We start from the raw sequence: 23,562 nt of genomic DNA on the forward strand, positions 1-23,562 counted from the left end.
GTGTTTGGTAAAATTATTTGGATTCAAGAGAATGCATCATGGAGTTTTCCTGTCTCGTAGCCTATGTTTAAATTTAACGATTTGAGTATTTACTTATAAGAAGTATTTTTTAATATTAAATGTTGTTTGAATACCTTTCTGGGTGATGTTAGGAAGTGTTTAAGTCTCTCTGCTTTGCCCAGATAGTGTGTATGATTCGTGTATGTTCATGTTCCTCACGCATTGCTTCACAGCATCGCTGGTGGACTGGTGAATGTGCAGCACGGATGCTCTCAAGTCTTCAGGGTAGCTAGGGAGCCCGATACAGTAGCCACTTCTTCACCTTCCTCTAGGTTTTGCTTTGATTGGGCTCATTCTGTTTATTCAGATGAGGGCATGGGGAAAAAAAAAGCTTATAACCAAAAAAATCTTCATGCATATTCATGCACCTGAAGAATGCTCGGGCATTGGCATGAGCCCCACCTTTTTGTAAGAAGCTCATTCCTCAGAATGCAATCACACTTCCACAATATTCTCCAGTATTTTAATTTTCCAGAATAAACACATTTGCTCCTAAAAATTGGGTGTATCAGAGAAATATACATAAACCTTGGTGCTTCCCCCTCACCTGGCTAATAAGTGGGTGAACTTTGCTGAGCTAAAGGAAACTACTCCGTGGTGAGCAGGGACCCACATCTTCATTTCTAACCTCTACACAGATATGGAAGAGTGAAATCTGATGGTTCAAACAGCTGCAGTCTTATCGCTTAGGAACAAGGAAGGGGAAAAAATATCTGAAATGAGCGAAACTCCATCATTCCATAGAAACTTGCTACTTTTTTGTAGGTTTTGTATCATTTCATGAGTTGTTTCTCAAATAGGAAAATCTAGACTTTGAGTCATCTAGTGTTTGTACCTTGGGCATGTCATCCTCTTCAAAGCACCTCAGTGTCCCAGTGTCCAGTGCTTAGACACCAAAATTTAGTGTCACTGTACTATATAGAACCCCTGAACAAAGTGGGAGCACGGGGCATGGGTGGAGAGGAAGGTGGGAAGGGAAGACGGGAGGCGGAGGAGAACAAGAGGACTGAGACGGGAGGAATACAGAAGGGCAAGAAAGGAGATGCCTTGATAGAGGGAGACAGTACAGGTTTGGAGAGGTCTGGCACAGGGGAAATGTTAGGGGATCCACAGGGATGACCCCAACTAAGAATCCAAATGTGGTGGAGAAAATGCCACTGATATCCTTCCCCTATAATGAAATTGGTGTCTACCTTGGTTACCATTCCTAGAGCCTTCATCCAGTAGCTGTTCAAAGCAGAAACAGGCACCCACAGCTAAGCACTGAACCATACTCCTGGAATTCAGTTGTGGAGAGCGAGGAGGGATGAGCAAAGGAGCCAAGAAGGGGCTGGAGAGACCCGCAGAAACAGTTGACCTGACCTAGTGAGAGCATGGAGACCCTAGTCATAAAGCTGGGGAAACAGCATTGGACCAAACCAAGCCCTCTGAATGTGGGTGCCAGCTAGGAGGCCAAGACAGTCTATGGGACCTCTAACAGTGGAGCCAGTGTTTATCCCTAGAGCACAAATGGACTTTGGGAGCCCATTCCCTGTGGAGGGATACTATTGCAGCCCAGATACAGCAAGGAGGGCCTAGGCCCTCCCCCAAATGATATGACAGACTTTGAAGGTCCCTGGTGGAGGACCTCACTGTTCCTGGGGAGGAGTTGGGGGATGGATTGGGAGGGGGGTTGGTGGGGGACATGGGAGGGCGAGAGATTGGGGGGATGGATATGTAAATATGAGTAGTAATTAAAGAATTTAAATTTAAAAAAAGACTATCTCAATAGAAAAAAAAAAAGCTACTTCATCTACAGGTGCCTTATATTTGTTACAAAAAATATACGAGGGACTGGAGAGCTCCCAGAGTTCAATTCTCTAAGCACCCTTGAGGCCGCTCACCACTGTCTGTATCTGATCCCTGTTAGAGGGAATCTGGTGTTTCCTGGCCTCTGGACATCAAAAGCACCTGCCAATTGATCAAGGAGCTAATGATATGAAGAGACCAAAAACCAATACTCATTTGTGCTTAGTTGTTTAACATCCTTATTCAGGAAACTGCAAATCAACAGTAAGATTTCATCTCATGCTAATCAGAATGGCTGTTGTTGAAAAACAAATTACAGCAAATGGTAGGCTAACACCTTACTTCCTTTCCTACTAACAGAAGATCCTTAATCTCAGGCAGGCACCAAAACCTAGTGTGTTCCTCCTCATTGTCACTGACTGTTAGGCGCTTACAGTTCATGCTTAGCACCTAACCCTAATCTTAACCCTAACCCAATCCTAACATTCCACACTGTCTGCTTCTCTGAGCACTAGTGTCATCATGCCATCCCCACTGCTCAAAACCATGATAGTCTTTGTAAACATCAGTTCCCACAGTAGGGCTTCAGAGGCCTCACAGGCTTACGCAGGTCACCTTTCAGCATGACCGAACCACAGAGAAATATTTTAGTCATACCAAAACAGAAAACTAAGACATTCCAAGCTATCACAAAACTGGTTGGGATGGGGGGGGTCAAACCATGAAGACTTGTCTCCGTTCATTTTATTGTTGAGCACTTTATTGGACTACATGGAGAACGGGAGAGCTGAGGGAATTGCCTGAGTGCTGGGAACCACTGAGAATTTCCATTTGTCCACACACATCTTCAGAAACCCTTGTTGTTTTGACCTTGATACGAGGCAGGATGTCACAGTATGCCTTGTATCACAGTTACTGGTACCGGATGGCTTATCTTCCCTAATACATTTTCCCTGTTTGAAAGGAAGCCCCATTCTGTGTGTCTGTGAAGTTCCCTGATACAGCCTTGCCCACAAGTAGGAAGGGGCCTTTTGTAAAGTCAGCCCAAATTGAAAGTGACTAGAATTGGTTTCTCTGAATGGCAGAATCACACCACTGGAGAGGGGACAGTGCCCTCCCACCAGTGCTAATGAGGCTTTGCTGCAAGTAGCTAGAGTCTGCCCTAACCTGGAAAGTGATGGCAGGTGGGTAGCCTGTAGCCCAGATGCTTCCGACAGCAGAATACCATCAAAAGAAAATGTTATTTCCTTTCCAAACAAATTCTAGGGGCATTTTTATATCAAGGGACTTACCTGCTGCTTGTCTTTAAATTTTCTGGTGAGTTTCTTTAAACCTAAAAGAAAAAAGAGACAGAGAAAAGCCCTTACATTGCAGAAAGACAACATCACTTTCCTTGAAAGCTACCTTCCACCCAAGTCTCCAGTTCTGCCCCTGCTTTCCTCCCCCATGTGCTCCAAGGGCCACCAAAGATATTTGGGGTAGATGTAGCCTTGGGGCTACCACCCAGCTGCAGGCCACAAGGCTTTCACTGTGACTCATCTCCTAGACTAGAGCCCAGTGCTCATCTGTGACTCAGATAGTGTTTGTTCCCAGCTACCCCATATTTAGTACCTGAAAGTTTCTAAATAATTGAACATCTGAGATGTTTATAATGAGGGTGGGGCTCTCGCCTGTGTGTGCCAGCCATCTCAGGTGGTAAGACATCAGGTCAGGGCCAGAGTGGCCATCATCTATATCTGCTGCCCCTCAATACACGCTCACATCTATGAAGGACCTGCCCAACAGCAGTGAGTAGAGGATTCCTCACTCCCAGTTGAAGATGCGTCACTGGTATAGAAACGCAAGAGAGGACTTTGCTTGGTTTTACTCACCCTTCAGATTCAATTCTATCTTCCCTGGCAACTGCTCAGTTTGGTGGGGTACAAGCTACATTTCAATCCTTCTGGCAGTTTCTCTATATCATCCTATGTTTGGTCCTGGGGCCTTCATCAGAGTGACACCAGGTACCAAGAACTGTGGTGGTCAAGTCTTGAAGATTCCTGCATGAGGTGTCTCTGTAGACACATTTAACCAGGTGCTGTGTGCAAAGAGAACACTGTCCTAAAAGGGAGAAATAGCACTTGAAGCAGGATAGCTGGAGACAAGGCGGTGATGACATCACCAAGCACTATTGCAGACCCCATGGCCCACAACCACCTATAACTCCAGTTTCTGGGAATCCAACACCTTTTGGCCTCCATGGGTACCAGGCACACATGGTGTGATGCACATACATAAAGACTCTCACACATACCCATAATAAGTCTAATAATAATGGCCATAGAACTCAATGTTCACACATCATGTATGAACCTTTATTGTCACTGTGACAAAGTATCTGACAGAGCACCTTAAAGGACATAGGATTTGTTTTAGGCTCGCTGTTTGAGAGGGTACACTCCACCATAGCCCCAAAGAGTAATATGGTAGGAGTAGGGGTGACCTAAATACTTCAAGATCCTCCCCTACAGCCCTACATCCACCAGCTAAATCCTATGTCCAGAAGGTTCCACAGCTTTCCAAGACAATGCCACTAGCTGGAGCCCCAAGTATTGATATACATGTGTCTGAGAGACATTCCTCATTCAAACGGTAACACATAATCAAAGAGGTTATAACCTTCTAAACTGAAAAATGGTAACAGCAACAAATCTGACTGAAACTGTAAGATGAAAAACCTTTTTAAAATAGCTGAGAAAAAGTTTGGAAAAATATCTGAATCAAATGATCATGGTTTATCCTAATAACAAATAGTTTATAGAAATTAATATTAAGTATATGATGATAATACATACAGATATGATTATCTGAATATCACAAACTATAACAATTAAAAGCACCAAAACCCCTGAAATGTCTGAATTTAAGTGCTTAAAAAATTAAGTGCAAGCCTTGGTGGCACATGCCTTTAATCCCAGCACTCGGGAGGCAAAGGCAGGCAGATCTCAGTGAGTTCGAGACCAGCCTGGTCTACAAGAGCTATTTCCAGGACAGCCTCCAAAACCACAGAGAACCCCCCCCCAAAAAAAACAAGAAAAAAATTAAGTGCTGGACAGTGATGGCACAGGCCTTTAATCTCAGCACTTGGGAGGTAGAGGCAGGTAGATCTCTGAGTTCAAGGCCAGTCTGGTCAATGGAGTCAGTTCCAAGACAGCCAGCCAGAGATACACAAAGAAGCCTGGTCTTGAAAAGCAAAAAATAAAAAAATAAACAACATTTAACAATGTTGGACTTTTGTGGCACAGAGAACAGCAGACGATAAACCAGGTACATTCTAATGGCATATTTGGCTGAAACAGTCATGTAAATCTACATACATGGAGACTATATGGCATACAACATTTTTAAAAAACCTAAGAATAATGGCAGTATGTGGACACATTGTTTTTGGAAACCTACTTCCCTGAATGAAAAAAAAAATTCAACCTACAAGTATGATTGTGTTGAAGAGCCAAATCTGGGGTGACTTTCACGAAACTTTGTAATGAAATGGAAAGTATAATTTCCAAAAAAAATTTCCTTGAAGATTATGATAATTTTTTACAGAAAAAAATGAATAGTGGTGGGAAACGTTGAAACTTTAAATTCAGCCTATGTAGGGGGGTGGGAAACTTCCTAGATTAAATGTTGTCCACGTTATTCTCCCTTCATCCCAAAGACAATACAGTACCCTAGACAGGCAGAATGGAACACAAAATAGTCAGCCCATTGCCCCCCCCCCACACACACACACAGTACAGACAGAAGAGGCCTGTGAGAGATGGTGTCAGAGAAGGCTCCAGGGGTCCCATGGAAAAAGGGCCAGCCACTTCTATTTAGCCTCTCACACTAGTCAGAGAATCGGCAACACTCTGGGCTGGGAAAGATGAATCTTTCAATTGGCTAACTTGTTTGTATCCCTGTGGTGAGTCCTCCTGGGGGGCATAGAGACAGTAGTCGGCCACACCTCACAAAGCAGCCTGGGGGCCACAAGTGTCCAGGGCATTGTCCTTCACTCTGGCCTTTGCTAGACAAGCTGGAAAAAGTCACTGTGCTTGGGCCCCAGCAGAGAAAATCCACCCTATGTGCTCAAACAGACTTCCCTGGGGTATGAGACCACAGCCAGGAAGCACTAATCTGTGTTTTTTAGTAAACAACCTACTTCTACTTCCCCTCTGCCCCTTGCTCCCCTCCCCTCTTGGCAGCTGCCCCCGGTCTGCCTTCTCCCTGCGGTGGCTTCACTGTTTGTCTCTAGCTTTCATGATCACTCATGCTCTTGGAGCCCTGGACTGAGATGTGCCAAGTGGTAAAAGTTCTTCAGGACTGGGCCTGGCCTCTGGCTAGGCTCTGCCCCACTGGTCTTCCAGGGAAGGAGGCTGTGTGTAGCACCGGGGCCGACCAGAAGGTAGACACAGCACACCAGCATCATGTGGGAGCCCACAATGAGATCAGCCAGGTTCACTCCCTGGTCTGACTACCTTTTCCCGGCTTGTAACTTTAAAAGCTGTTACGATTCTTTAGTGCATGCGTGTATGTGTGTGGGCATTTGTGTTTATGGCACACACGTGTGATCAGACGACTTGCAGAAGTAGGTTCCTTCCTTCTGCTATGTGGGTTAGGGGATTGAACTCAGGCTCCTCGGACTTGGTAGCAAGCGCCTTTACCTACTGAGTCATCTCCTCAGCCCAGGGAAAAAATTCTTGGCAGGAACAGACTAGATATGTACCCCAAGCTCTGCACGTTTGACCTAAGGGGTAGATTTTGCAGGGTAGAAGCAGGCCCTTTCCCCTTACATAAAGGCAACCTGGCTACACCCTCCCTCTCTAGCTTAAAAACCCTTACTCTATGAGAACTGGATTTGGACAGAAATGCGAACTCATCTAGCTCCATCCCACTTCCCTACCCGGGTAGGGAAGTGCTCCATTTATCAACAGAGACTCAACCCAGGGGTATCCCATAGCCCAGTTTGCCCACAACAGTACTGTTTGCTGCCTTGCTTCTTTTACTCTCAGTTGTCTTGGTTTGGATCATAAATTACCTCATCATCCTACTTCCAGTCAAAGCCAAGCGGGCCATACACACAGCTGCCCTTCTGTGCTCTGGTCCTTTAACCACAGAGACATCTTCCACACTCTTCCTCAGAAAGAGAAAGCCCAGGCCTACCTCAAATCCTTGCTGTGGGGGGACCTGTACTGATCCTGACACTTCCTCTCCCTTCTGTCCCTTCTACCAATGACTATGTCAGGAGCTGGGACGTGGCTCAGTGGCAGAGCACTTGCCTGATGAGGGGGAGACCTTGCCACCTGCAAAATAAAATAATAATTGTCTATTTCAGTCACAAACACAACAGCTGGCGGTGGAGTCCTGCCAGGGTTGTTACATATCAGATGTACACCCGAAGCTCTTCAGGGGCAGGCACAGGGACAACTGCCAGTTTCATCTGTTGTCTGCTCGCTCACACTCCTACACTCCTCCCCTAGGCTCCCACAGCCTGCAGTGTCTTCCTACTGTCTCAGTGTACTTGCTTTTCTATCTCCTCCTAGGTTGGCTCATCCTCTCTATTCTGCCATTCTTCTTGGCCCTTATCCTCCTCCTAGACCTGACCTGAAGCACTGCCCCTCAGCAACACTTTCCTATCAGCAGTATGGCCCTTGCTTCTAAGCACTAGGAGGACTTTGTTTTAAGCATGGACCACGTTTTGACTGATGGCATGTTGGCCACTGCACACACGACCTGTCTCTCCCCACCTCAGTATTCTGTCTGAGGTCAAGAGTGCATTTCTTGAAATGCAAAGAACAATGCCTGCCACATGAAGAAGTCACTGTTAATGGAATGGAAAGGAACAAAACTGACAATCCAGTCCCCCCCCCCCCAATTTCCAGGGTTGCTCAATGCATCAGTCACTCATTCTTGGTGACAGCAGAAGTGACTCTGGGAAGGCATTGTTAACATTAGTTCCAACACAGCCTGTCAAGGGATGGATCTGTGTTAAGAATTTGTGTGTAGCTCCTTGAATAGAAAGCACGTCTTCCCTCAGCCACCCTTGCCCCTCCTCTTGCTATCCCATGCAAGTTGACATCTTGCACACCTTTATCCACGAACCTTCTCCTTCCCCTATGTTCACAAGGGGTCTCTGAGTTCCTACCTCACGATTTAGAATAGCAAATCTGTTGTTTTGTTAGGGGCCATTTTGGGTCATCTTTTGTAAGAGGTTAGGCCCCTGTTTGACTTACCAGCAAGGTTTTGAAGGATAGGGACGGAAGAGGGTTAACCCAGGAACCTGGGCCCTTTCCAGCAGGGGACTCCAACTAGGACTTCCCTCTCTAGCGTTAACCCTTCTGCACTGCTCTGAACCAGAGCAGAAGTGCCGCTCCAGGTGACACACCTAGACCTTTTGGTCTAAGAGTTTGCAGGGGAGAGGGGAGGAGGCAATTCTTAATCAGGAATCATTAGAGGCTGCCTCAACCTCTAGGCCTCCTCTGTATGCTACCCAGCAGAACAAATTAGAGACAGAAGATGAGGCATTGTCCTCCTTTAGAAGCCCTTTGTGCCTGGTCTGTCTCCTCCCCTCTAAACACTAGGAAACAAAAGCAACTCCTGGTGAGAACCGAGAACAGGTTAGAGTTCTAGGGCACTCATTGCCCCTTGAACCCCATATTAAACCCCCCCTGGCCCAGATAATAGGCCAAGCACCCAGAAGTGATGAGCCATCAACACTGAGTGGCCACAGGTCTCCCAGCCCTAAGGACATCTCCTCACAGTTACCAGTCCAGCCCCAACTTGGAAGCCACCATTTCCACCACAGAGGTCTGCCCCTCCCGGCCCACACTCTTCTCCCCCTCCACCTTCCTGCTCACCCCTTCACCTCGGCCTGGGGTGGCAGGAAGGGAGGTGCTGGGCACTGGCCGTGAAAAGCAAACTCCCTTCTGCTCAGAGAGAACTGCACTGCTCCAGGGTGCACGCAGGTCCAGTGACCCTAGCCATGCAGTTCACCGAGGCCTGGAGCCACAGCTGGGGCACGACGTCCTGGGACTATTACTACTATTCGGGCTCTGGCTCCCTGGATCCAATAGAGCTTTGCCCGGCCTGGGACCTGCCCTATGGCCACGCCATCATCCCTGCGCTCTACCTGGCGGCCTTCGCCGTGGGTCTGCCAGGCAACGCCTTCGTGGTGTGGCTGCTGAGCGGGCAGCGCGGGCCCCGGCGGCTGGTGGACACCTTCGTGTTGCATCTTGCTACCGCCGACCTGGGCTTTGTGCTCACACTGCCACTGTGGGCCGCGGCGGAGGCCAGGGGCGGCCTCTGGCCCTTCGGCGACGGCCTGTGCAAACTCAGTAGCTTCGCGCTGGCGGCCACACGCTGCGCGGGTGCGCTGCTGCTGGCTGGCATGAGCATGGACCGCTACCTGGCTGTGGGCCGGCCGCTTAGCGCGCGGCCACTGCGGAACCCGTGCTGTGTGCGAGCCGCGTGCTGCGGCGCCTGGACTGCGGCGTTCCTGGCCGCTCTGCCCGCCTTGCTGTACCGCGGGCTGCAGCCCAGCCCCGACGGCGTGGGTAGCCAGTGCGCCGAAGAGCCGTCGGATGCGCTCCAGGGCCTCGGCCTCCTGCTGCTGCTGCTGACCTTGGCGCTGCCGCTGGCTGTCACCCTGGCCTGCTACTGCCGCGTGTCGCGCCGCCTGCCGCGCGTGGGGAGGGCCCGGAGCAATTCGCTGCGCATCATCTTCGCCGTGGAGAGCGTCTTCGTGGGCTCCTGGCTGCCCTTCGGCGTCCTGCGCGCCATCTTCCACCTGGCGCGCCTCCGGGCGCTGCCGCTGCCCTGCGAGCTGCTGCTGGCGCTGCGCTGGGGTCTGGCTATCGCCACCTGCCTGGCTTTTGTCAACAGCTGTGCGAACCCGGTCATCTACCTCCTGCTGGACCGCTCGTTCCGCGCCCGGGCCAGGTTCGGGGTGTGCACGCGCGCCGGGCGCCAGGTGCGCAGGATCAGCTCAGCGTCCTCGCTCTCCAGGGATGACAGCTCGGTGTTCTGGGGTCGGTCCCCAAAGGTGAACTCTGCTTCTGCCTGGTAGCCTGGTGCAGATGAAGCGGCCGGGCCGCGGAGTTCCAGAGAGAGACGAGAGGGGACGGAGCTCCAGAGAGACGAGGGGGACGGTGCTCCCAGATGCGCCCCGGGGACTGTCCATCAGCTTTCTCAGAGCTGGCTGCTAAGACTGGCTGTTCTCGAAGGCAGGCCAATTGGTGTGGGAAGGGTGGGCGTGTTTCCTTAATTTTCCCCAGGGCAAGAAAGGCTGTAAACACCCACCTGGAGAAGAGCTGGTTCTGCTCTAGATGTGAGGGAAGCGGGTTTTCCTCTCTGCTTCATTTAGTAGCTCAACCCAAACTTCCAACCCAGACTCTAAAAGGCCCTTCTTGTCCCTGACTATTCTTGCTCCTGCAAAAGCCTTTGCCCTCTGAGAAATTTTTTTCTCCGTGCCAGTCCTCTAGCAATGCCACCTCAAAAATGTTCGGTAGAATGAGAGGAGTGACAGCTCTCTTCGCTCTGGTCATCTTCGAAGCTGTATTGCCTGAATCCTTTCTCATCCCCAATTTGGTTTTTCATTTTCAAAGGCTCACCCGGGAACCAACCCCAGTGTGAGCTACCCAATTTGGTTCTTCCCACCTGTTCCCTCAGAGTACCTACCCTGCTGTGGTGATCCTTCTCTCCTCTGAAGAAGCCTTCTGGCCTTCCTTCTGATTGCTGGAATCTGAAATTTTTAGTGGGTGCTCAGATTCCCCATCGCTGAGCCAGGGACCCCAGGTTCTTCTGTGAGCTCACATCTCAATAATAATAATAATAAGAAGAAACCATTTGTTAGCCGTAGTTGGCAACTGTTTCTTGACTTGAACAGCAAGAGTGAAATGGGTGTCAGAAAGTGCGTCTCACAGTCAGACAAAATTCAATTCAGAAGTTGAGGTACCTCAGGGTGATGGTTTGTGTGATGTGGGGATGGGTTGAGAGGACCAGCTGCACCTGTGTCAGTGTGGTACTCCCAGGAGGGCAGAGAACTGCTTATTCTTTTAAAGACATCTCACATATTGAAGGTTGCAAGATGAAAGAGGAAAAAAACTGAGGGTGTACAGCATCTGCCTGCCAGGTGTCATTTCAAAGAAGAGATGTGTAATTTTGATTTTTAAATGTGGTCCAGGCTTTCCCCCATTTTCTGGGAGCCCTTCCAGTACAAATGTTTGGAATTAACCATTTCAGACTCTGGTTTATCCTTTGAGGCTTCTGGAAGGCTTAGAAAGGAAATGTTTTTAGAGGAGTTGGCCAAGAAACGTCTTGATCGGTGAGGGAAGGTGATTCTGTGATCAGGCTGTTCCTGAGAACCACGTCTGCACAGACTGTGGATTGTGTAGTAGCCGCAGAGACTGATGCTTCCTTGCTAGGTTAGATCTGGAGACGGGCATCTCTCAGGATGTTTAACTTCCTCTCTCTTCATCTAGCACCACTGTGTTCCCTCTAGCATTTGAGACTATTGGTTTGGAGTACGTTTAGCCCCACAGCCCACCTTGACCCCACCTTGCAACTGCTCTTGTCAAAAACAACATCACTGCATGTCCCCCTTGAGTGACAAGGCTTGCAGCCTACGGGTTACCTGGGCCAGCAGCAGGGTGTACTTCAGGTATATTCAACTCTGAGGGCTTGTTTATTTCATAGTCCTTCCTGTCCTCCTATTGCTTTCTGAGGTGAAGGACCCAGGGCTTCCAGAACAGGGGCACTGACCCTAGTGTGTGTCTAGACAGAAGCTTACAGAGCAGGTATTGCTCTAGGCTAATGGGACAGAGCTCCCCTACAAGTTCCTCTCTTCTGTCTCAGCCGAGCTCCCTGAAGACAGACAGACAGACAGAAGACTCTTCAAGCCCATGGGAAGTTTTCATCTCCCCTCCTGCAGTGCTTACCGAAAATTGGCGTCTACCACAGCATAGAACTATGCACAGAGAGAGGAGTTCCCTCTCTTCTGGTGCTGCACTCAATTGGGCTCCGTGGAGGATGAGCCCCCACTTCCTGGTGAGGGAGACCAGGTATGGATGCAGGAACTAATAATAGGTTGTGGAGGGAGAGCAAACTAGATTCTTTTATAAAGCAGTTGGGGGAGGGAGGCTGAAGAGATGGCTTAGTGGTTAAGAGCACCGACTGCTCTTCCAGAGGAACAAGGTTCAATTCCCAGCACCCACATGACAGCTCACAGCTGTCTGTAACTCCAGTTCCAGGGGATCTGACGCCCTCACACAGACATGCAAGTCAAAAAAAGAAAGCAGCTGAGACATCTTCATCAAGAAATCTACAGATGTACATGTCCCGGCCCGGTGGTGGTGGTGCACCTCCATTCCCAGCATGAGGGAAGTAGAGGAAGGTGAATCTCTGTGAGTTTGAGGCCAGCCTGGTCTACAGAGTAAGCACCAGGACAGCCAGGACTGTTACACAGAGAAACCCTGTCTTGAAAAGCAAAAAAAAAAAAAAAAAAAAAAAAAAATGCATATTCCAACCCCTCAAATGTCCACACTCCTTAACCTTACAATCTTCACGTCTACTCCCTCCTTACGCACCAATCCTAAGTAATGAAAGTTGGGTGGCTGAGTAAGGGAGCTTTTAAAGATTTAAACCAAGAAGGAAAAAAAAAACTCTAAAATGCTATGCGTTTATCACTATGATAGACTAAAATGCAAATTTTAAGGTAGCATTCAATGAGAAATCAGAAAATGTTTGTAGTAAGTTTCCAAGATAAAGAAGGTAAAAATTTCAGAAGTTAAATAACCTCACATTTTTATTGTAAGGATGCAAAACAGTCAGCACTGGTCTCCTTGAAGGAAAACATTACATGTCTCTTAGTTAGGGTGTTATTGCTGTCATAAAACACTGTGACCAAAAACAAGTTGGGGGAGGAAAGGCCTTATTTCAGCTTACACGTCCACACCACACTCCATTGCTGAGGGAAGTTGGGTCAAGAACTCAGTCAAACGGCAGAAACCTGGAGGCAGGAGCTGATGCAGAGGCCAAGGAGAGGTGCTACTCACTGGCTTGCTCCTCCTCATGGCTCTCTCAGTTCACTTTCTTGTGCCATCCAGGGCCACCTGACCAGGGGTGTCACCACCCACAATGGGCTGGGCCCCGAAACATCAACCACTGATTACAGGCCACTCTGGTGGGGGCATTTTCTCAATTCAGATCCCCCCAATGACCATAGCTTATGAATCAGAGTTGATAATGAAATTAGCCAGCTGAGTCTCCTCCATTGGATCAACGCTATCTTTTCTTTGTTATCCCTCATGGTTTCGGAGTCATAGGTAAGATCTTTTTCTCCTGCTGTTCGCCAATAGAATACCAAGTATTTATTTTTTGGCCTATTGGTCTCTCTCATAACATGCACTCCTGTGGTTGCAGATCGTTTTGCTCCTTGATTTCATGCTGTGTCCCCAGTCCCTAGAGCAGGTTCCTTCCTTACTGCTAAATGAATGACTACAAGGACTGTGTCATCCAGTGAGACGATGGGGAAAGTGGAGGAAATGCTGCTGCAGTCTTTGCGATGTGATGGTTACTAAAGGGCACAGAGATGGGGTAGCAGAAAATGCAATAAATGTGAACAGTGACTGTGTTAGAATTAGGAAAATTATCAGGCCTCTCCCCCCATTTCGTTTGCAAAAATGTTCATAAAGCATTTTAAGGGTCGTTAGCATATACTGATGCTTCCAATACAAAGAGGCTAAAATTAGACCAGGGTCTGGCTCCCCATGGTCACATCCAGTTGCCTGTCCTTGGGCCCCTCAGCGAGGCTTCTGAGCTGAAGGCTGGGGCTGATCATATCTGCTCGGCTGCATCATAGACCAGAGGAAATGATGTTCTTGAAAGTACTCTGTAAGTGGTGCTGTTTCAGACAGATGTGCCCCAAGAGCGCGTCCCCAGGATGAACATGTTCCAGGCCCAGCTCTCCCTCCCCATCTTGTTACTGTGGAGAGACCTGTGGGGCTACCGTGGCTTTGAAAAGGCCAGCATCTTGGCTGAGGCAGTAACTCAGTAAACAGGGCCCTTACCAAGCCGGTGAAAAGCTAGGTCCTATGGGGAGGGGGCAGAGGGAAAGGAGGGGAGGGGAGGGAAGGAGAGAGGGAAACTCCACATCCAGGCAGAGGCTGGCATGTGTCTATGTATCGTTCTTAATTTGTTTCTTGTGACTAATTCTGACCTTTCTCCTCACCTCCCTCGACCCCATGTGTCTGTTCTCAGGGCCCAGTGTGGGAACTGGGGCCCAGACTGATGAGTGATCTGGGGAGTTCAGAAGGCTGGCAGAGCCAGGGTGTATGTTGGTGATGTCTGATATGACTCAGCTTCCCTCCCACTGAGGGTAGAGGGACCTGGACACTGTGAAGGCATCTCACTTGTGGGATTTTCTCAGGTCTAAGTCCCTGGCCTCCCTGGGCTGAGAGGCCCGCAGGAAACTGCTTACAGTCCTCACCTGACCCCCAGACTCAGCAAAGGGACAAAGGGTGGCCAGACCAGGAAATGCAGGTTACTTCGAGGGAAGGAGAAATCAAAGGTGTGAAAATACTCTTCCTCTCCATTATCTTCAAAATCAAAAACCTTCCAAGTTTGTGATTACTCCGCCTGAGACTTGTGACTACAAAATGTCACTTGATTTTAATGTTATCAGCTAGTTTTTCCCATTCTAAGAAAGAGACCAAGAGCCAGAGATGGAAGTCTCCTGCTTAAGACAACCCTTTTATCTGTGGTGCACACTGTGGAAAACACTTGCGTGAGCTCTTTGCCGTCCTCATCATCGCGCATGATGCATTGAGGGTGAGAAGGTGAAGGACCATGGGCAAGACCACAGACCAGCAAATGGCTCAGCCATCAACCGCCTGTCTTTCCTGCCCCTGTGACAGATAGAGGCACCTTCTTCATTTTGAACCTGGCTCACATGGACAACTCCCTGACCTCTTCTCTCTTGAAAATGTTAAGATTTTCTGCTGGGTATGGTACCTTTAATCCCAGCACTCAGGAGGCAGAGACAGACAGATTGCTAAGTTCCAGGCCAGCCTGGTCTACATAGTGAGTTCCAGGCCAAGGCTACATAGTGAGACCTTTTCTTAGAGAGAGAGGGAGAGTGTGTGTGTTAAGATCTCCCTGCACTAATTATTAAAGCAATGAAGACTCTTTGAATTTTTGTTTGTGAGGTTTTGTTTTATTTCATTTTATTCTGAAACAGGATGTCATAGTATGTTGCCCAGGCTGATCTCAAACCCCTAATGGTTCAAATGAGCCTTTATTAGTCGGCTAAGTGACCAGAATAGTAGGCACGAACCACTGAATATACACTTTTTTATGGAAGCATAGTAAGATAGTAGAAAATGTGTTCTAGGAAAGAATGCTGAGGGGTGAATACTAAGAAGGGATGGGAAAGGTAGTGGGAAGGAGGCATAGCAGGAGAGCTAATCTAAGGATGTATGAAGAACTTTTATGAAACCCTACTAGTTTGGTGACCTAATTAAAAATAAAATAAATGGGGGCAGGGGCTGGAGAGACGGTTCAGAGGTTAAGAGCACCGACTGCTCTACCAGAGGACTTGGGTTCAATTCCCAGCACCCACATGGCAGCTCACAAATGTCTCTAACAAGATCTGGCACCCTCACACAGACATATATGCAGGCAAAATACTAATGCAAATGAAATAAAAGTAAATAGATTAGTTTAAAAAATAAAATAAATGAAGGGGAAACAAAGGAAATACCCAGTGTGGGTGAGAATGCAGCTCCCATGAGACATGGGTTAGTAAATGAAAATCCCAGTGCCAGGCATGGGTTACCTTCCTACAATTTATTGCTCAGGGTGTCCTCAGAGGCAGCCCAACAGCACGGGCTATTGCAGTTGCTCTTGGTTGCCAATGATGACTAGATGGTATGACCCTGTTGCTAAAGACACCACACAGTTTGGTTACAGGACATAAAGAAATTGATCTTGAGCTGACTCGGAGTCTCTCAGGGTGGCTAGCTTTCATAGTGCAGGAAGGACTATGCAGGTTGCTGGAGAAGAAAAGACAACAAAGGCCTTATTCAGTGCTGGCTCCTGAATAGTACAATACCATCCTACAGGCAAGATGTGTACACTGGTGCAATAGCAGCAAGACAGCTTATAGGGGTAGCCAAATGCTCCCTTGATTAGATTTGAGGCCTGCTCTAAAGGAGAGAATGTATTTTAGTCAGGGTTCTCTAGAGTAACAGAACTTATAGAATGAATCTCTCCCCCACCCCTGTGTGTGTGTGTGTGTGTGTGTGTGTGTGTGTGTGTTTGCTTTTCTTATGTAACAATATGCTGGACTGTGTGTGTGTGTTCTTAAATATTGCTTTAAAACGTGCCTTTAAAGCTATATTACATTATAATATAAATGTAACCTTTTAAATTTAACTAACCTGTCCATTCTTTTACCACCATTCCCCTCCCACCCCCTTTTTAGATAAGGTCATTTTAGATAAGGTAGCCAAGGGTTGCCTGGAACTCATCATGTAGCCCAGGCTGGCCTTTAACTCATGATCCTTGGGATTACAGGGATGTGCTACTATGCTCAGCTATTTTTTTCAAGTTTTACTCATAGGATTTAACCCAATAATTAAGGATAAGCATCCTTGCACAAAATTATTTCTGCCCAGAAGCCAGGATGAGGCAGGAGGATCATGAGTTCAAGGACATTCTGAGTTACATAGTAAGAACCTGTTTGGGGAGAGGGAGCCCATATTTAACCCTGGATAAATTCCTAGACTTGAAATTATTCATTTTTTAAGACTATTTTACATAGCTCAATCTTTCACTCAGTTCTCAGCCTCCCGGATGCTTGTATTTTAGGAGTGTAACTCCATACCTGACCCCTAAGTAAACTTACTCATTAGAGATTCTGAACAGCCTGAGATTTGTGTGTGGGGGTGGGGGTTGTGGTTTGACACAAGGAGATGTGATAGACAGAGGTGATTCATATTAGCTTTCCTAACTGACCTCCATGATGTGCAGACTCCATAACCCTCCTACACGCCTGCTCCAAACAAGTGAGGATGTGCAGGGCACACCTGGATGAGGACCGCCTGTGCCTATTCCAGATCCCAGGATCATGAAGGCTCAGCATTGTGTGGCTAGCTTGCCAGATCAAAATCAGCACTCCTCCCTCCCTCCTCCCTCTCCCTCCCTCCCTCCTTCCCTCCCTCCCTCCTCCCTCCTCCCTCTCCCTCCCTCCTCCCTCCCACCCTCCCACCCTCCCTCCTTCTCTCTCTCCCTCCCTATCTCCCTTCCTTCCTTCCACCTATCTTTTTCCTTTAAACAAAGCCTTGTTCTTTCCATAACTCAGTGCAACCAATCTCCTCAAGTCTCTACCTTTGAAATTGTTACTACAAATAAAGCTGTGATATCAAGAGTGAGATAACGCAAGACCTTTTCCTCTAATTGCAAGAACTTTCCCACCTGTACACCTTTCCAAACCTTCTCAAGTGTGGTCTCATGCATGTCATGCCATCGTCCTCATGCGGTATTTGGCTTTTTCTTTTCAGATTCCTTTTATTATTTCATGTGTATGGTGTTTTGCATGCATGTGCGTGTGTACACCATCTGTGCACACCATGAGTGTGCTTGCTTCGTGAGGAGTCATAAGAAGGGATCAGATTCGCCCAGCACTCGAGTTACACGTGGTTGTGAGCAACCATGTGGGTGTTGAGAATTGAACCCAGGTCCTTTGCAAGAGCAGAGTGTGCTCTTAACCTCTGAGCGACCTTTCCAGGCCCAGTTCAGCCTTTTCTTCCTCACAGCACTCTATGCATTCTTTGTTCATCTCAATGTAGATTTCAGAACAGTGACAGGCCACATAGTACGACTAGCCATCCCTCCTTTTCTGGACGTTGAAATTGCTCATGAGATTTTTCTCTTATTGCCAATGCTTGCATGAGCATCTTTCCCCTACAGTTGGGGACTTACTTGGAACATTTGTGTCAAATGTGAACAGACACTTGCTGTCTGCCCCTGGCCTGGGCTCTTCCCCTTTGTGACTTTATCACCCAGAAGACAGAACTCTCAACAGCAGTAACCGTGGACTGATGGAAACACATCACCGAAGCACGTTAACAAGCAGCATAGTGCACTAATGAAAGCTGGGGTGGCATTCACAGCTTCTGCTGCCACCACCTGGGTTCAAGCCTGAGCTCTGCATCTCACTGTCTTTGTGACTTTGGCTAAGTTAGCCATTCTCTTCCATGTCACAATCCTCACCTGTAAATCTGGGACAATGCTTCCACCTTATAGGGTAGATGAAGGGTTAAATGTCTTGGTATGTGGAGAGTTCAGGATTATCCCAAACATAGTAAGAATTGTATGTGCTGCGATTACCAGTAGTAAATAAACCACAGGATATTTGCTAAGTGGCACTGAATGCAACTGTGGTTAAGGATATCGCCTCTCAAATGCACTGAGTGAACAAAACTCTGATTTTGTAATTCCTTGTTTTAGTAAGGCAGTCCATGGGGCTCCTTAGACTCCCAGTTCTACAAAACAACGGTTGATAATTTGAGTCTCCATCCCATTCACAAAAAGACAGCAAATGTGGAGTTAGTGGTATAAAAGGGGAAATAAAAGCCAGCTGTCTCTAAGCTTGGGGTAAAAAAAAAAAAATTGTCCACTGAAACTAAAACTTATGTGATGAATTTTGTGCTGTGACTTTTGTGTTTCCTGTGTTTCTAGAGAGTGACTGGTAAGTGTGTCCTGTGAGTAGACCATGAACACTTTGTCTCCCTGGGCTCAGAATTTCTTTCCAGGGGCTAGAGAGACCACTCAGCAATTAAGAGCACTCATGCTCTTGCAGAGGACCTGGGTTCAATTCCCAGCATCCATATGGCAGCTCTTAACCATCTGTAACTGTAGCGCCATGGGACCCGACACCCTTTTCTGGCCTCTACGGGTACGAGGCATGTAGATACCTATGCATGTAAAATAAAATAAAATTTTTATTTAAAAAAATTATCTTCCAGAGCTCAGAGTGAACCCCGAGATGAGATGACCTTCCTCACAATGACACCTCCATTGAAAAGCCACACCACTGCAGTATCTGCTGCCTTCTGTCCCAACACTGCTACAGGTCAGAGGTCAGGAGACTTCTTAGACTCCAAACCACAAAGATTGCAAACCCATCCAAGACTCTTCTCCAGACACCTATTTAGCATATTGCCTTTCCTAAAATCTTGTTAAAAAGAAAGCATCAACAAGAAAATATACGGACCTAGGGACATGCTAACAATTACTAAGTCTAAGGATGTGGTTCAACTGACACAGTGCTTGCCTAATACGCACAAAGCCGTGGGTGTGACCCCGTACCATAAAGACCAGGCATGATGGCTTATGCCTGTAACTCAAGTACTTCTGAGGTAGAGGCAGAAAGATCAGAAGTTCAAGGTCACCCTCACCTGCACAGCAAGTCTGAGGCCAACCTGAACTACATAAGACCTTATCTCTCTTGAAAAAAACAAAACAAACAAAAAAACTTTTTTTTTTTTTTAATCTGGGCAGTGATGGCGCACGCCTATAATCCCAGCACTTGGGAGGCAGATAGGCAGATCTCTATGAGTTCGATGCCAGCCTGGTCTACAAAGTGAGTTCCAGGACAGCCAGGATTGTTATACAGAGAAATCCCATCTTGAAAAAAAAAATTTTTTTTTCTAAGTCTACATGGTAGGCAAAGGGGAATTCATTAGCTAGACTCAACTCTTCCCCTCTGTGCCCCATCTCTCCACCAGCAGCTTCCCCACTAGAACTCTTCAGTACATGTGGCTATGAGCAAATAGACACAATGCTTTGACCTAAGTGAACTCACAGAGGACTGAGAATGGGCACGGGTTGGGGTCAGAGCTCAGAGAGTGAGGGAGGAGGAAGTCACACATGGCTCACTTCCACTAAGTACACAGCTATCATCCGACCTCAGTGAAAACCCTCCTTCCTCTTTTCTCATTGTGCTTAAGACATCTTAAGAGAAGCCAAAGATGTGAGGTATTAATTTGTCTCTGATGGACCCAGCCATAGCTCCTGCTCAGCCTCAACACCGGGGGAGTCTAGCTCTGTGACGCAGCTAGTCCCTAAGCCACAGGAAGTGGAGGATGGCTACTGGCAAACAGGTCTGGACCTTCAAAAATATAACCACACAGAAATCTAAGCATTGTTTTCCTGAGGGTTAGAAGTGAGGAGGAAGAAGATGGGGTGTTTTTTAGACTTAAAATGTAAGAAAACTTAAAAAAGTAAGAAAACTTAAAATCGCTACCTCTTACTTGCTGTTTCCTATGGGCAAAGGATAATACCAGTGTTTTATCTGTGCAGGGTCACTGTCTCAGCCATGGGGCTGGGGGTCCCAACACACCTACTTTACAAAGGAAGAAACTGAGGCACTCTGACAGAATTTCTTGTAGCCTTCTGTGGGCTAGGCAGGTGCTCTACCACTGAGCTACACTCCCAGCCCCAAGTATACACTTCTAATGTGTCTCCCAAATTACCTACCTGAGCCATTTAACATCATAAAAGGTCAAAAGATGACAGCCCTAAGTAGCCAAGGCACTACCTGAGGAGGCATCTGCCATTTCAGATCTTTTGAGTTTGATTGTTTTTCATGATATTAAATAAGAAAAACTTAGGAAGGATATTGCCTGGGCTGAATTCCCACACTGGGCCCACAGATCAGACCAATAGAGTCACTCACTAAAGCTCAGTAGCATGGAACCAAATGCTCAAGGGGAAGAGACAAGCGCTAAATTCTCAAACTGGATGCTTCTGATGGGCAAGGTAAGCAAGTTCCATAGAGTTGACCCCCCAGGGAATGTCACCAGATTGACCGGATGGCAGTCAGTTTCTCTCTCAGCCCCTTTCTGTTTTCTTCCCCCTTCCCTGCTGTCACACTCTCAGCTGACCAGGGTCTTATCTATATTTTTTAGAGGGAACATCTTCCCTATTCAGGATGCATCTTAAAAATCCTCAGGACCTAAACTGAATGTGTTATATTCAGTTTCTTGAAAGCAATAAAACCAGCCCACAGTGAGCATAAGGACCATTACTCACACACAACACACTTGCTAAGGACCAGTCATCAGGCTGCAGTCCCTGACAGGACCTAAGAACCTAGGTTTGCCCCCTGGCTTGGAGAAGAATTCTATCTCACTCCACTACCAGAGAGGAAACAGACAAGACCAGACCAATGGGTCTCTAGACCCCATTGTAGCTGACTTCAAGCAAGGCTTTCCTGAGGAACCAGGAAGCTTTTTCAGAGCAGAGCATCCTTAAGGCACTGCTGTCTGGGATGCAGCCCCAGCAGCCCCAGATTAACATCTCTCTCTCCACCACTGTATTTAATTTTATCTTTAAAAAGAACAACAACACCACCACCAAAAAGCAAAGAACAACCCACAATTCACTCTTACCTTAAAGTTTCAAATCATCTTTAGGCTTCCAGAAATGGTAGGACGATAAGAGCCATAGGGCTTGGTGGTCCTCAAGGGGCTGGAAGTTAGGAGGGAGCTTGGGCTCATAGTGAGAGAGGGGTCAGGTTTTGCTCTTCTGAGAGAAGTGATCCAAGCCATAGGAAAAGAGGAAGCGTCGCAGGCCAGGCCGAGGGACGCCTCCTCAGCCCTCTCCCCATCACACAGAAGACCACGGATCCAGACCAATTGTGACAAGGACTAGTGGCAATTACCACCCTATAATGGTCTCATCTAGGTGAATGAACTTAAGTAGGGACAGAAGGAAGCATGTCAGGGATCAATGATCCACCCGGAGCCCCGAGGACACCTGTCTGTGGCCTCTCAAGTCCCCGGAAGCTCAGAGGGCCACAAGGCCTGGAGAGGGAGGGAAAGATGGAAACAGAAAAGGTGCATGAAGGACATGAACGAGAAGAAAGATGGTGGGAGCCCTGGAGAGAACTCAGAAAACCCTAAAAACCAAACCAGAACAGATGACCAGAGAGTGCTGGTGTGTCCTGGGGGAGTGGCCTGTCTCATGCAAGTATGGGGTATGACTCCATGACTTGTCTTGTCTTCCGTGCTCTTTAGACTCAGTGTCCTGGGCCCGTTTTCAGTTCACTCCACCTCCTAACTTGGCCTCCTAAGTCAGTCCTATGCAGTTCAGGGAGCTACCCACCCTGCTGGAGCCCAGCCTGGACATCAAGAGTTCTAGCCATAGTTGCAGTAGCCTCCAGGCAGTAGCTGCTGGCACCTGCCCCAGCTTGCAGGATGCGGTCAGGAGAGGAAGCAGTCATTCTGGGGTTTCCAGACAGCTACTTGCCAAGACATTGATAGGACAGTGTCTGGGTGGCTAACCATGGCCTTCTTATCCCCCACCTGGCTCTTAGAACCCAGGAGGAGACTGTGTGGGGTGAGTTCTCTCCTCTGCCAAGCCTGAGGTCAGACAGGGCAGAGCAGCTTCTAAAAGGCAGCACAGGAAGTTAGTTGCCTGGGGGCCCCTCCCTCTGAAGGAGGCTGCTGGAGTACAGACATCTTCAGCTTCCAAGCAGATTTCAGAGGGCTGTGAGATCTCGCTCTATCTGCTTCTTCCCTGTGGACAAGAAGTCAGTTTCTGATCTAGAACGTCCATCTGCTAGAAGAGGGCCTTTGCCTCTTTGGCCAACTCAGAAAGGAGAGAAAATGAACCGAGCTTAGCTGACTCTCCCGATTTGCAGCTTCCATCAACCTCCAGTTGCTCAGGACTTGGGTTTCTGCTGCCAGAATTCCTGCTTGTTCAACCCTGGCATTTTGCAACTTTTGCGCATGCTCAAGGCTCCAGCCTAGGCTCCCGAGGCCTCTGCTGTGATGGAACAGCGGCACAACCTAAAGGATATACATTTACCCAACTGCTTGGGGTTTTTTGTTTGTTTGGTTTTTGAGACAGGATTTCTCTGAGTCCTGGAACTTGCTCTATAGACCAGACTGGCCTGGAACTCAGAAATTCACCTGCTTCTTTCTGTCTCCAAACTGCTGGTAATAAAGGCATGTGCCACCATCACCCAGTAACTGAGTTTTTAGCAAAATGATTAAATATGTCCAGCCTACTTTTTTTAAACAAAAAATTGTGTTTCCAGATTTTATTTTTAAAACGGATGCATTTTCTTGTGATAACATTTGTGGTGACTGCCCTTTAACACGACCTGCATTTTCTTTCTTTTTTCTTCTTTCCCTTCCTTCCTTCCTTCCTTCTTTCTTTCTTTCTTTCTTTCTTTCTTTCTTTCTTCCTTTCTTCCTTTCTTGGTTTCTTGCTTTCTTCTTTCAAGACAGGGTTTCTCTGTATCTTTGGAGGCTGTCCTAGAATTTCCTCAGTAGACTAGGCTGGCCTCAAATTCACAGAGATTCACCCAAGTGCTGGGATTAAATGTGTGCACCACCACCGACCAGTTATCATTTATTTGATTTTACATTCATGCTTTACCTGCATGCATGTCTGTGTGAAGGTGTCAGATCCCCTAAAACTGGAGTTGTGGAAAGGTCTGAGCAGCCATGTGGATGCTGGGAATTGAACCCCAGTCCTCTGGAAGAGGAGCCAATGTCCTTCACTGCTGAGCCATCTCTCCAGCCTCCAACAACCTGAATTTTCTAATTTGTCCTACTGTGTCCCAATCCTCTTTTGGGCTCATCTCATCTCCCTTCCCCAATTCAAACCAAAACTAAGAATGAGTTT

General features: G+C 47.5%; 1 protein-coding gene and 1 long non-coding RNA gene across 2 annotated transcripts; one reads left to right on the top strand and one right to left on the bottom strand.

Annotated features, from left to right (window-relative positions):
* Positions 1–84: 84 nt before the first annotated feature.
* Positions 85–22,625, bottom strand: LOC103163059. The gene is made up of 4 exons (XR_003485723.2): positions 21,318–22,625; positions 3,720–3,948; positions 3,141–3,181; positions 85–355 (listed from the first exon to the last, which is right to left on the bottom strand). It is a non-coding gene; the product is annotated as an uncharacterized LOC103163059 (long non-coding RNA).
* Positions 8,849–9,931, top strand: Gpr25 (G protein-coupled receptor 25). The gene has a single exon (XM_027417482.2). The coding sequence runs from the start codon at positions 8,849–8,851 to the stop codon at positions 9,929–9,931; it is 1,083 nt and encodes a 360-aa protein (XP_027273283.1).
* Positions 22,626–23,562: the final 937 nt, after the last annotated feature.

Source organism: Cricetulus griseus, chromosome 5, assembly GCF_003668045.3.
Source record: "Cricetulus griseus strain 17A/GY chromosome 5, alternate assembly CriGri-PICRH-1.0, whole genome shotgun sequence".
In the NCBI taxonomy this organism is placed as follows: domain Eukaryota; kingdom Metazoa; phylum Chordata; class Mammalia; order Rodentia; family Cricetidae; genus Cricetulus; species Cricetulus griseus.

What these genes read in the sequence shown, in the direction of transcription:
- Gpr25 (XM_027417482.2), top strand. Translation starts at nt 8,849, where the DNA reads ATGCAGTTCACCGAGGCCTGGAGCCACAGCTGGGGCACGACGTCCTGG.